General features: G+C 44.4%; 1 protein-coding gene across 1 annotated transcript in view; it reads right to left on the reverse strand.

The window, feature by feature from the left end:
• Positions 1-9625, reverse strand: part of LOC131667604 (basement membrane-specific heparan sulfate proteoglycan core protein-like) — a 47246-nt gene extending 37621 nt beyond the window's left edge. Inside the window, exon 1 of the mRNA XM_058941112.1 lies at positions 9410-9625. Within this exon, the coding sequence (XP_058797095.1) occupies positions 9410-9502 (93 nt within the window). The 5' untranslated portion in view covers positions 9503-9625. The remainder of the gene's footprint in view (positions 1-9409) is intronic.
• Between the last annotated feature and the right edge of the window lie 2683 nt (positions 9626-12308).

The following is a 12308-nucleotide window of genomic DNA, read 5'->3' on the forward strand; positions in this document are numbered from 1 at the left end:
TTGTCGACTTTTTTTTCGGGGCATATTTTCTCTTAAAATACGCATCGGAGGACGTACACACTTAAAATTAACAAAAATAATATTTTTAAAAGAAAATTGGATCAATAATTTTATCTGAGAAAAATAGACAGTCACCATGCAACGTTGCTACGGAAATAAACATTTTGTTGAGTTCATTAACGAGTCGACCGTATTTCGCTTTATTATCTAATAACCATTTATTAGCCTAAGTAGAAACGTCTTCCAATTTGTATTTTAGAAGAAAATATGCCAAAAAATGAATAAATAAAAGTCGGTAAATCATGTATTTGTATATATATCCATGTTTAGATATAATATAATAATAATAACACCGCAACTGACACATTCAACAAATAAGTAAGATTTATCTCCGGACGTATAAATTATTTAAATATATTTGTTACAAATTCTTGCTTCGTATAATTATAATTACCAGAAATTAAAAGAATCATGTATCGATAAATTATTTATAGAGATATCTTAGTAAAAGTTTGAGATTTTTAAAAAATAAAAAAAATTAAATCGCGAGATAAGGCTGATTCGATTTACTTAGAAATAAAAAACAGAGAAACAAACTTGGCGCGCTACCCATTATCCATAGCTAAACACCTAAGCATTTGCTACGTTATTAGATATGAAATTGTAATAAAATCTCCGAATATCAATTACGCGATAGGATTTTTATTTACCAAATAACATCGACGGTTGTTGGCCAGAACATGGAATCGCTTTATGCGTTTGTCGTAATTTAGAATTTTTTATTTCGTCCGTAACAATTTTAATTTGATTCAAGCATGAAACTGGATATCAATGCAAACGAAAAATGAAAGCGCGAGGCGCGCTTGACTACACTAGCAATACTAAATAACACCAATTGTCAACAAATAGTTTGAAAATAAATAAAAGCAAATAAATTGTTTTTCGAAGTCAATTTTTGTTATTACTCCATGTTTATTTACAATTTGTCTAATACTATCAGACAACAAGTAAATGCGCATAACATGTAGATTGAGACTTATTTATGCACTCATTAATTTCTGTTTCTTGGGTGTTTTAATTTATTCTTTTACTGATAGTACTTGTAGGTCTGAAGTCAGCTGGCACGACTTTTTTGCTTCGACTCATGTAAAGGATTGTATAAGGTGTCTTCGCGTGAACTTCAAGGCCAAAGAAGGCCAGGCTATTTAACAGCAAAGTGAAAGCGATGTTGGCCGTTCATCTTTTTCGACGGTAATACAAGGTTCTGAGTTACGAACGATTGCCGAAAAACCGAACGCCCGTAAATGGAATATTCATTTATGAAAAGTGTACAGTCAGAAAGAACTTTTTCTTTTCATCAATTTAATTATAGACCGAAGAATATAATTTTCACGATAAATATTTCTGATAGAGATACTTGTGTAATTTGCCTTTGTAATATCGATAATGTCGCATCGCCGAAATTGGTTATTTTTGTAACGAATCTTACAAGATAAAGTCCTGTAATGCCTGGAAAACTATTCGTCGGCGTGTCACGTTTTCTCGAACTCTAAAATTTTTTATTCGCACCGGTAAAAAGTTCTATCGGCAAGAAATGTATCGCTCTTTCTCCGATTTTTCCTTTTGTCTAAGCGAAAGGCGTTTTTTCAGTATGAGCAAGGTGTCTCAACGCAAATAAATTAAATGCCGCTAGCTGGACGCAGCGAAAAAAAAAAAACAATAAACATCGAGTGCGCGATAAAAGCCACGAATTGATTGATATAAATAATAGATGAAAAGGCGTTATTAAAAGCAACAGGGAGGGAAATCGCAAAAAATCAAGTCCGAAATGGTAAGGTGAAAATGTATACGTGTGTGCGTGTGAGTGTGTGCGGGGGAGGGGTTAGAACGGTCAGTGTTCCAGCGACGGACAATCACGTTGCGAAGCAGGGGGGGTGGGAGGGGGTCTCGCGGATTACGTTGAAGATCTGCACTACGAAATGGTACTCTGATCCTGAATTTATATGGTGTATTAGATAAGAATTGGTTCTTTATGAGTAACACGTGAGGTTACTGGGCAAGCAGTCGGCTACAGCCGCGCTAGCTCGCACTCGTTGCCGAGCGCGCTACAAGCGCCTCATACACAATTGCTTCGCGGCTCGCGAGTTATTTGTAGTCAACACATGCTCTTCGCAACAACAACCTAAGAAGCGGCGCCGCGGCTTAAATGCTCTTGTTTGGCCGGTCGCGCGTCAAAACCGCCGTAATAGTCTTGACACCTTTATCCGTTGCCCCGGGCCTCGCTGGCATTTCAAATGTCCCCGCTAACCTGACGCGCGCACGCAGAATCGGACCTATACTGCCTCGCTCGGGAGACGCTGGAATCGATCTCTGCGCCGAATATCTTAATGGATTTTCACATAAAGCAACTGTCTATAAGTCTGAATCGTTCAATATTTCAATAGTTAAATTATGCACGGCTATAGCTGCACATGCGCGGTAATAACGTGAATTATAGAATCAAAATATTTCATTATCTTCTCTAACAAAGCAATCTGATTGACGTTTTATTAATTGACGGCTATTTATAAGCTTCGTAACTTTCTTGGCCAGAGTTACGACAAAACCAACTGTGTAAAATTAAACAAGGCAAGCGTATTGTTCTCATTTAAATACATTGTCATTAATTTTGCACGGATCCAGATGTGTAATTTTGACTCAGCGTATTTCAAATGGAAATCTATTACTCGTGTAAATTTTACAAATTTAGTTTCACCGTGTAAATCCTTGAAAGTACTAAACCTTTTATCGAGTATAAATTGTTATTCTTAATGATAAATTCGGCCAAGATATTTATATCACTCGGGGCGCGATTATTATTTCGCAAGCAACGCAACAAAACGAGAGCTTGATCGGCTGCCTGCGTAGGGGAAGGGGCGCTAAAACGGGTAAAATAGTTGTATCTGCATGGCGTCTCTTGGCGTCGTGGCACGTGAGCGCGCGAGAGAGGCGGCCAAATCGTTCAATACGCTTCCGATTCTGACGAGCCTCGCGCACACCGAGACTCGCATCCCATCTAGTCGTCGAGAGCTTTCAAACGTCTCAGCCGCCCCGAACTAGGCTGTAGCGGACAAGTCGAGAGGCAATAGCTTATAGTCGCGCGAGCGTTGCGTGAATTTTGGTCGAATTTTAATGACGAGGGGGCCGCGCGCCCCAGAGAGAGAGAGAGAGAGAGTGAGTTTGGAATTTATTTCAGCGATCGAGCTGTATGTACGCCTTTAATGAGAGACTATAATCGCGCTAATAGTAATTGTTAGCTCGCGTTCTCCCAGCTATCGAAGCCCGATACACTGAAAATTCATGCGTAATTGGTATCGTAATTGGTAACTGGATATCGGCCGCCGCATATATCAGATTTATTCGTAGCGAAGTGCGCCGCCGACAAGGCCCTTGGCAAGTTTTCCTCCGAACACACTTCGATGATATTAACGGCTCGAGAACTATTGCAATTAAGAGATGAAAAAGAAAACGTGATTTCCTCGAGACAATCGATAATGAAACGAAACGCGCGCCTTCAAACATTCGCGACGGAATGCATTCTGCGCGCGCCTCGTTGAAAAGCAACCCGCGCGGCTTGCAAACGCAGCCAGATGCGACTCTCTGTGTTTTTATACATGTATATATAGAATGTCGCGCGCGCGCGCAACGCATTGACATTTATGCGCGCGCGCGCGAAGAAAAAATGGAAGAAGAAAAAGCGAAGGCGTCAAAAGAACCAGACGCGTTCGCACGCCGCTTGAAAAGCCGAACGCCCCGGTATTATACGCTCATTACGCTTACAACTGAATGGACAAGCACAGCGTCGCAACATTTCCGTTTTTTTTTTTTTTTTTTTTTTTTTTATGCGCTTCTGCGTTTGACGCCACGCTCTTTTAACGCCTCGCGGGCGTTGTTTTGAATTTGTCGCGCGCGTGACGGATCGTCTGTGCGCGCGCGATATGTTCCTACGAATTTTCAATAAACTCGTGTCCTTTCTTCGGACGTTTGTCATATTTATTATAATATTGAAAATTGACTTGAGTACGGTTAAATGTCGTTATTGGAAAAAGAGCGAGAGGGAAATTTGGTTTTTATGAGGCGAACAGAAACAAGTTTTGCAGACCTGTGACTTTTGCATTTTAGATAATAAAATCATAGTGGCACGTTTTCTCTTCGTCAAAGTCGGTATATTAACAGGGCATGTTAAACTCGCAGCGATGTAGAATCTCGGATTTGTACGGTAACAAGCCAGATGATGAAAATGTAGGCGAGTGTCAACGACGCGTCCCGCAAAGGATTTGCCGTCTTAAAAGTCGTAGACAATAGACTATTACGGGTAGTTCGAGTGCGAAGGAGATGTGCTCCACTTTATATCTCTTTTGAGCTAGGCGAGAGCGGCGAAAATCTGCGCTTGAGAACTTGAGCGTCAGGGGGACGACCCTTTTACTTTTGCCGCGACCCTTCTTTTTCTTTTTTTTTTCTTTCTTTAAGTCGAGCGCGTGGTACAACTCCCGATATGCGCGTACGCTCGTGTCAATGGTACGTAACATCTCGCCTAATTAATGCGTCGCTCGGCGAAAGAGACGACGTATCGCGCGTTCAAAACGTTATTTCGCGCTCTTGGCAATTTGAGGAATGATTAAGCGCGCGCGGAGATGAAAAATGTCGGTAGGCGAGTATGGAATTTTATGCTGCACGCATACAGCGCTCATTAAACAGGTGTCGCGGGCGCCGCTGCGCATTTTACTCATTACACGTTGAAGAAGAAGACGCCAGGTCGATGTATGTAAACGTACACCTCGTTTTCGTAAGAGGGAGAGAGAGAGAGAGAGCGCAGCTCGGCTGCTCGGATTACGCAATAAAAAGAAAGAAAAGGAACGTCTCTCGGCCTTTTCGGTGGGGCTCCGGCGAAGATAGAGCTTTGCGGATGATCTCATATGAACTTCTCTCTCTCTCTCTCTCTCTCTCTCTCTCTCGCTCTCTGGCCGCTCAAATAATGCCGCTCTCACGCGGGCAATCCTCGACGAAATTGCGGAAAGCGCCGTCGCCCCGGCCATTCATTGGATTCTCTCGGCGAGCAAATTAAGGTCATCGGCGCCGTCGGCCGCTCTCGCTGACATTGATAATCAGCGGCTGCTCTCTGTTGATACGGGCTCTCGGCGCGGCGAGACATTCGAGACGATGAGTGTTGCCGCCGCGTCAACGGAGCTTTAAGCGTTTTTCGTGTCCGTCGTCGTCCTGCGGACCCCCTCGGCGCACAAGGCGAGAGCCCGCGCGTCCGTATACGGATTCTTTTCGCGCGATCGTTCTCCGCGACGGCGACCGTAATTAGGTCGGCGGCGTTGCGACACAGCCGATACGAACTCATTATCAATCGACGTGCAGCGCTCGTGGACAGTCCGCGGAGCGCGCGCGATAAAGCCGAAATACGAACGCCGATTCCCGGAGGCTGAGGCAAGCGAGGAGGTGCGCGCGGAATTCTCGATAGCGCGGCCGAAGAGGAAAAGAAAAATACAAGAGCGACCGACGGAATGACCGCAGCTGCTCGATTTGCATCGGCAAAAGTAGTCCGCGCGCGCGGGGCTCTGCGCGCATGTCAAGTACTTATCTTGCCCTCGAGGCGCCTCACAGCGAGAGAGATGTATGTACGTAAATGCCGTTACTCATTACCGAGGCCGATACATCGGATTAGCATTGTCTCGCGGCTATTATTTATGCGTTGTGCGCGCGTCGGTCGGCGGACTTTTCATTCGATTAACATCTCGCGCGCCCGCGAGATATTTACGCGAGGCGTGCCGTAACGTTCGCTCGATCGAGCCGCTCGTACACTTTTGCGAAATCGCGATTTTCCCCGGTGAATTTTATAACGACGCCGCGCGAGCTTTCTCCGCGACGTCTCGGTCGTCGAGAAGCTGGAAGCGTTGCGTGAATTTCGGCGCCTCCTCCCAGCCGGCTATGTATAGCGATTCGGTCAGGCCGCCGTCGCCGCGCTCGAGAGCCGTTCTTCGGAGTGCTCGTTTTGCGTACGCAAATCGGCGACGCGCTCGCCGGACGCGTCCGGAGGACACGCCCTCGAGGGCGATGATTCAATCGACGGCTTTATCCGCCGCGGCAGCGCCGAGAATACCGCCGGCGAGCGTCGCGCGCGTAATCCCCGAGCGCAAAAAAACACGAGGAAAGAAAAGCAAAGGGAAAAAGTGGAACGATCGCGGCATCCAGCGCCGAGTGCTCGCCGGGATATTTGGCAACGCGACGCTGACCTCGGAGGCGGCGCAAGTGACCCGCGCGCGCGGCACGAGCACTATCTGTCTGCCTGGCCGAGGACAAGCGATTAATCGCGCGTCTCGACCTTGGCACGGCGCGCTCGGTCGCGATCACGGCCGCCGTGGCAGATCGCGGAAAGCCGGCCGATCGCCCAGAGGGGAGCGAACGCGCGGCTCGCCAGATTTTTCGGCGGGCAGGGCCGCAGGTGCGCGCCCGGGCGTTATTCGCGCGATAATGGCGTTACACACGAGACGGGCATGCTTGGCTGGCTTCGAAAAGGCCAGTTCATAAATTTATGAGAGAAAGATAAAGAAGAAGGATTCGCCGGGTCGCGAGTCGGCGACGGTGCGCTCCCTCCCGCGCCTTCCTTTGTTTGCACGCACCGACTTCTGCCTTCCCTTTCCATTCTTTCGTTCTCGTCTTCCTCGTACGCTCTGCTTATGCTAAATAGCTCGTTCCCATCGTCGCGTCCCTCGATCTGCGGCTCAATTTACTAAGTCGCAGGATTAGCCGAAGTGTACGTCAAATTTGAGAAAATCCAGGGCACGGATGATCGTCACTGTGAATGTTCGAGCAGTTGAGCGTCGAAGATGCTGGTAACATAACGAACGTAAGTATATTTAGGTCCAACGCTCCATTGGCCTCATGACTATTGAGCAGTCCAAGATATGATGTGGGATCTCGTGCATGGCTGCATCAAATATACACGCGCCCGTCTGCCGGCGTTGTTTGTTGTTGGTTGTTGACATCGAGAGACGTTTATATATAAACTTGATGGAATGTAACAGGGGTAGACGTTCGAGAATCGTTGCGTTGAGAAGTATCCGCGTAATATTCGCATTAACGGCCAGCAAAGTGTCTCGTTCATACGCACCGGCTATACACAACCAGTATTACCATTAACCTTCCTCGCGCTCCTTCTTCTTTTTTTCTTTCTCCCCCGTCCATAAAGTTATTAAGCTCGGCGTATTAGCCGCGGCGGCACTTACATGCGCTTGCGCCGGAAAAAGCAACGTGTGCACAATGCGTGCGGGGCGGCATACCCGCCCCGGCGTCGAAATTCCTTCGGCTTAAAATTATTGAAATCCTTTCGTTGTTTCCTTTTCGCGCGAGCGCAGAATTCGCCCTTCATAACTGAAAATTGCATGCTTAGCTGGCGCCTGGATAATAACCCGCGCGCGCGCGCGCTTACGTGCACGTTAGTTTCACGCCGCGGCGAGCAATCGATTATCAAATTAATTGATGGTCCACTCTTTTTCCCGAAGCTGGCCCGAAGGCATCCAAAGAAATTGCAATTTCGCCCGAGCTCCCGCAAAAAAAAAAAAACAAACACAGCTTCGCTATTTTACGACAAGTATATCGTCACTTTTTGGTTTCGCCGCGCGGAAGACTTTAAAGTATCTGGCGTATTTTAAGGCCGCAAGAATAAAATGCGACGTGACCGAAAAACACCGCTACGACGGAACTTCTTCGGCATGGAAGTCTGTACTTGAGCTACACAATTGCGAGACTCAAGACTCCGTGGAATTTTCGTTCGATGACATTTGCTTCTCCCTTTTCGTGAGTTGCGAAACTGCTCGATCGATTAAAATATTTACGCGAGACCATCTTGCTTTTCGAGTGGAAATAACAATGGGATGACAATGACAACTGCTCGTCAACATTTCTGATATTATTTGACGGATTATAGATGAATTCAGAAATAAGATGTGTGTCGAAGTTGACGGTGGTTAAAACGAAGATGAACTGGATCCATCGCTATAATTACCTTCGCGCGCATACACACACACACACACACGTCAATCAATCGTAATAAATAATACGCGATAAAATCACAAGCCTCGCTACCTAAAATTTCATATTATTTTCGAAGATGGATAATCAAATGCGAACGCTGTCACATATAAAATACATCTGAGAAAATGATATGATCACGTGGGCAGGGAGCGCATCAAGCAAATTAAGCCCTTAAATATATCTGCAACGTTAATTGTTACAGCATTAAACACTCAGCATTGTCAAACTTCTTATTCCTCCGTATATTAATAAAATGACGATAACGTTATCGTTCAGCCGCGATGATTACGTCAATCAAAAGCTCGACTCCTCTCTTTATTCAAATAAACCGAATTGCACACACTGAAGCTCTCGGCGACGCTGAAATCCTTCCACTATCGCATGGAAACTTCATTTAACCGCGCGAAGCTTCACAATCGCAGAAAAGAAGCGAAGAAACTTTACATCACGTTTTGTTCTCTGAAGCATGAGAATATCGCGATATCGGGTGTCACGGGCGCGTCTCCCTCTCTCTCTCTCTCTTTTCTTTATCTAGCGAAGAAAACGAGCGTTCGTAGCAAAAATTACGCGAGCGAATGGTGGTTTAATTGGGCGCATAAAGGAGGATCGATAAAACATTAACAATCAAGCTGAATGTCGGTATACGCGACGATCAATTTCATCAGCGAGAGAGAAGAGCGAACCGCGCTGGCTATCCGCGCGCGCTTTGCAATCACTCGCCGTGTCAAATGTTTCGATGAGGATGCATAATGTAACGAGACTGTTTGACAGGTGTGAGCGGAAATTCCTTTTCTCTCTCTCTCTCTCTCTCTCTCTCTCTCTCTCTCTCCCTCTTTCCCTTTTTTTCGCTCCGCGTAACAAACGACGCGCGCGGTCGCGCTTCCCACGGATATCGAATTAATATCTCATCGTCGTTATCAGAACGCGAAACGCGACACTTCGGAGGGCCGACTTGTGTGTATGCGCGCGGATTCCGCGCTTATTGGAACGGTCGTAGCGATTGTTGCGATCGGACGATTGGCGCTCGCACGAAGCACCTTTTCGCCGCTTCTTTTCCGTTGGCCACACCTCGGCCGGCGCGTCTCGACGGACAATTGACCGGCGATTGTCGGTACGCAACGATAGCGTGACAAATCGGTGGGAAAAAACGGCTCCTCGCGGCACGCACGCGTCGACAGTTGGCTTATCGCGCTGGAAACGAAAAAAGAAAAAGCGAAAAGGAGCGAGAGCACGAGAGGACAGTCACACTTGACACCCGACGAGCGGAGGTTCCGCGAAGGAATGCAGAAAAAAAAGGAGTCAAAAGCAGAGAGCGGGTGGCTCGTCTTACCTCGAGGCCTCGTGCGAGGCGATTCCCTGCGCAGAGCAGCACCAACAGCAACAGCAGCAGTAGCCGCCTGGTCGAGTTCGTGGTACCGATCATCGCGGCGAGCACATGGGTACACGATCGGCACGCACCGGTAGCCTCTGCGAGACAGGCGTGCCGGTGAGATAAAACTTTTTCGAAAGCACACGCTGGCCGTGTGTGCGAACCCGCGGTGTGCGCTGCAAGCCGACCACCGCCGCCGCCGCCGCCGCCACCGCCGCCACCGCCGCCGCCGCCGCCGCCGCTTCTCCCTCCGCGCAGCCTGCCGAGAGTCCCCCCTCCCACTCTCTCTCGCTCCCTCCCTTTCTTTCGCTCGCTCTTCTTTCACCGCGATCATCCTGCAACCGGCGCGATGACGAATCTCCTGCGATGCATTGGTGCCTTCGCCCGCGTGGCCACCTATATTGCGACACGACGCCACTTTCTTCGTCCGCGACTGCCACCGCCGCCGCCGCCGCCGCCGTCGCGGCTTCATTGACGTTTGCCATTGCCTCTTTCGCTGATTTCTGCCAATTGCCTCGCGGCGCTTACAGCTTCTTTGCTCTCTTCGTACTTACACTCGTGTGAAACGATGTCGCGCTCATCAATTATGTCTCGCCAGTTTTACATTGTTTTCTGTAAACACGCTACGTTGATTGACGGATCCATTATGCCTCTCCTTTCCTCTCATTGTTTCGATGTGCGCTTTCACACTCGTAAAATAGAGTACATTGTCGTTTATTTACGGGCTTTAACGTGTCATTACGATTGTATCTCGTGTGAGTGTGTTTGATGTCACAGAGAATGCGCGATGACAGTGATCGAAATTTAGCCAATAATTCTAGCCGCTGCTGCTAATTTTAATTTTGCATCGGAATCGCGTGTCTATACGCGTATTCTATAATTAGAAACATGACACTTTCAAGCGTATATTGACTTTTTCAATCGTCGATCGCCCTATGTCCAAATCTCTTCTCCGGTTGCCTATCATCATACGATTCGAATTTTTTCAGTGACACACACCGCAATCGCACTTGCACAACTGTTATCTGTAATTATACAAATAACTGATAAACGAGAATATTACTAAGTAACAAACGTAACGGATTATGAGTATCCGTATCGGATGAATCAAAGAACAATTACAAGCATCGCGCCGGCCATCGCGATAAAAAAATAATGAATCATAAACTATGACGTTGAAATTATAAAACCAAATAGACTTGACGCCGTTTTATCCTGGACATTTTATCCTGGATGGCGCTATATCGTGTGCATATTACTCACTTGCAAATTCGAATGCTCATCTCGTCTTTCAAAATGATTTTTTATAAAAAGTCTTATCACAGATGACACTCGTTATATTTTTATTCGAGAGTGGTCTGACAATAGTGGACAGCACGTTGTGATATTTAAAATGTATGACGCGTGATCAAACTGATACAGCAAATCAATTGTAATCAAAAAGAAGCGTCTCCGATGGAAAATCTCTTGAATATTGTAAAACTTGACTTATTATTTACATCAATATATCTTCCAATCGCGCATAATTGAATCATGTCATGTTAAGTGTTTGACACATCAATATCAACCCGCGTAACTTACATAGGATAATGTAAGCACTTCATTTATAGTCAACGTGTTAAAATTATCATAGCTTATTGGAAGACTTAACAACACAAAATTATTCATCAAAGTTATCACAACATCCATCAGATAAGATTAATCGTTCAAGTATGAAACTATCGACTAATTCAAGAAATTAAATGATAAAATTTAAAACTCACTTATTTATTTAAAAATAAATTATCTATTTAAATAATTTAGAATGCAAATTAAATTAATACGTGCATTCTTCAATTATAAGAATTACATTTCATGCTGTAAACATTTTTTCTCTTTTTGGATGCCGCCTTCCTTTTTTAAGTACTTGTATTAAAAAAATTCAGCTAATTCTTATTAGTAAATAAACAGATTTCTCAAGGAGGCTGAGAACCCATTAGCAAAACGTCGTTGACTTTATTTTACCTAAGGGTTGACCTATAATTTTCGTTTTTTTTTCTTTTTTTGCATTACTTTATTAGTAAGAAAATTATAATCTACCTTATACTCGCCGTTGCTATTTGAACTTGCATCTTCATTACTATACAAGCTTAAAACAATTATTTTATACTAATCGTTCGCGCTTGTTTTATACAAAAACTCATAACCTTCTGTCGGTAAATAAAAAAAAAATCTCACTGATCTCCTTTTATCGCTTTCTTATCATTAAATCAAAATAGTTTTGAAAACTGATTGCGATCAGTCTTATACTAACTGAAAAAAGAATATTAAGTATCGATTGAAATACATTTGTTAAAAATTAATTTCTTAAAATTTAGCAAGTAAAAAAAATGAAACTTCAATAAAATAACTTTTAATACTTCATTTCATTCTCAGGTTGACTAAATAGATTGGAAAAAACGTTTAATTGTAACAACCACGTCAAAGGAGATTTCGCTGAGTGGTATAAATAATTTAATTATTAATAATTGTTCTTTATAAGTTTATGAATAAAGATTCATTACATATGAATGTTTAAGAGTAATACCTCAAATATAATAACCATAACATATTTATACAGTTTAAATAGCATCCCGAATGAACAAATAAGATAAATTTAGAAATACTTGCTCGTTTATATATTAATTTTATAATGTCAGTTGGTAGTCTTCATGTTAAAATTAATCAAACCATTACATAACGACTAAGAAATTCAGAGAAAGAACATTTTCTAGAGAAGAATCTGAAAACAAAAAACAATTTTAATCTGACTTAGCGCCGAATCGTTTTAGGCAATTTATTGAGGTATCCTCGAAGCTACCACTTTTTAAATGGAATTCGC

The sequence above is a fragment of the Phymastichus coffea genome, unplaced genomic scaffold (assembly GCF_024137745.1).
Source record: "Phymastichus coffea isolate CEN01 unplaced genomic scaffold, Cenicafe_Pcof_1.1 PCOF00068, whole genome shotgun sequence".
Classification (NCBI taxonomy): domain Eukaryota; kingdom Metazoa; phylum Arthropoda; class Insecta; order Hymenoptera; family Eulophidae; genus Phymastichus; species Phymastichus coffea.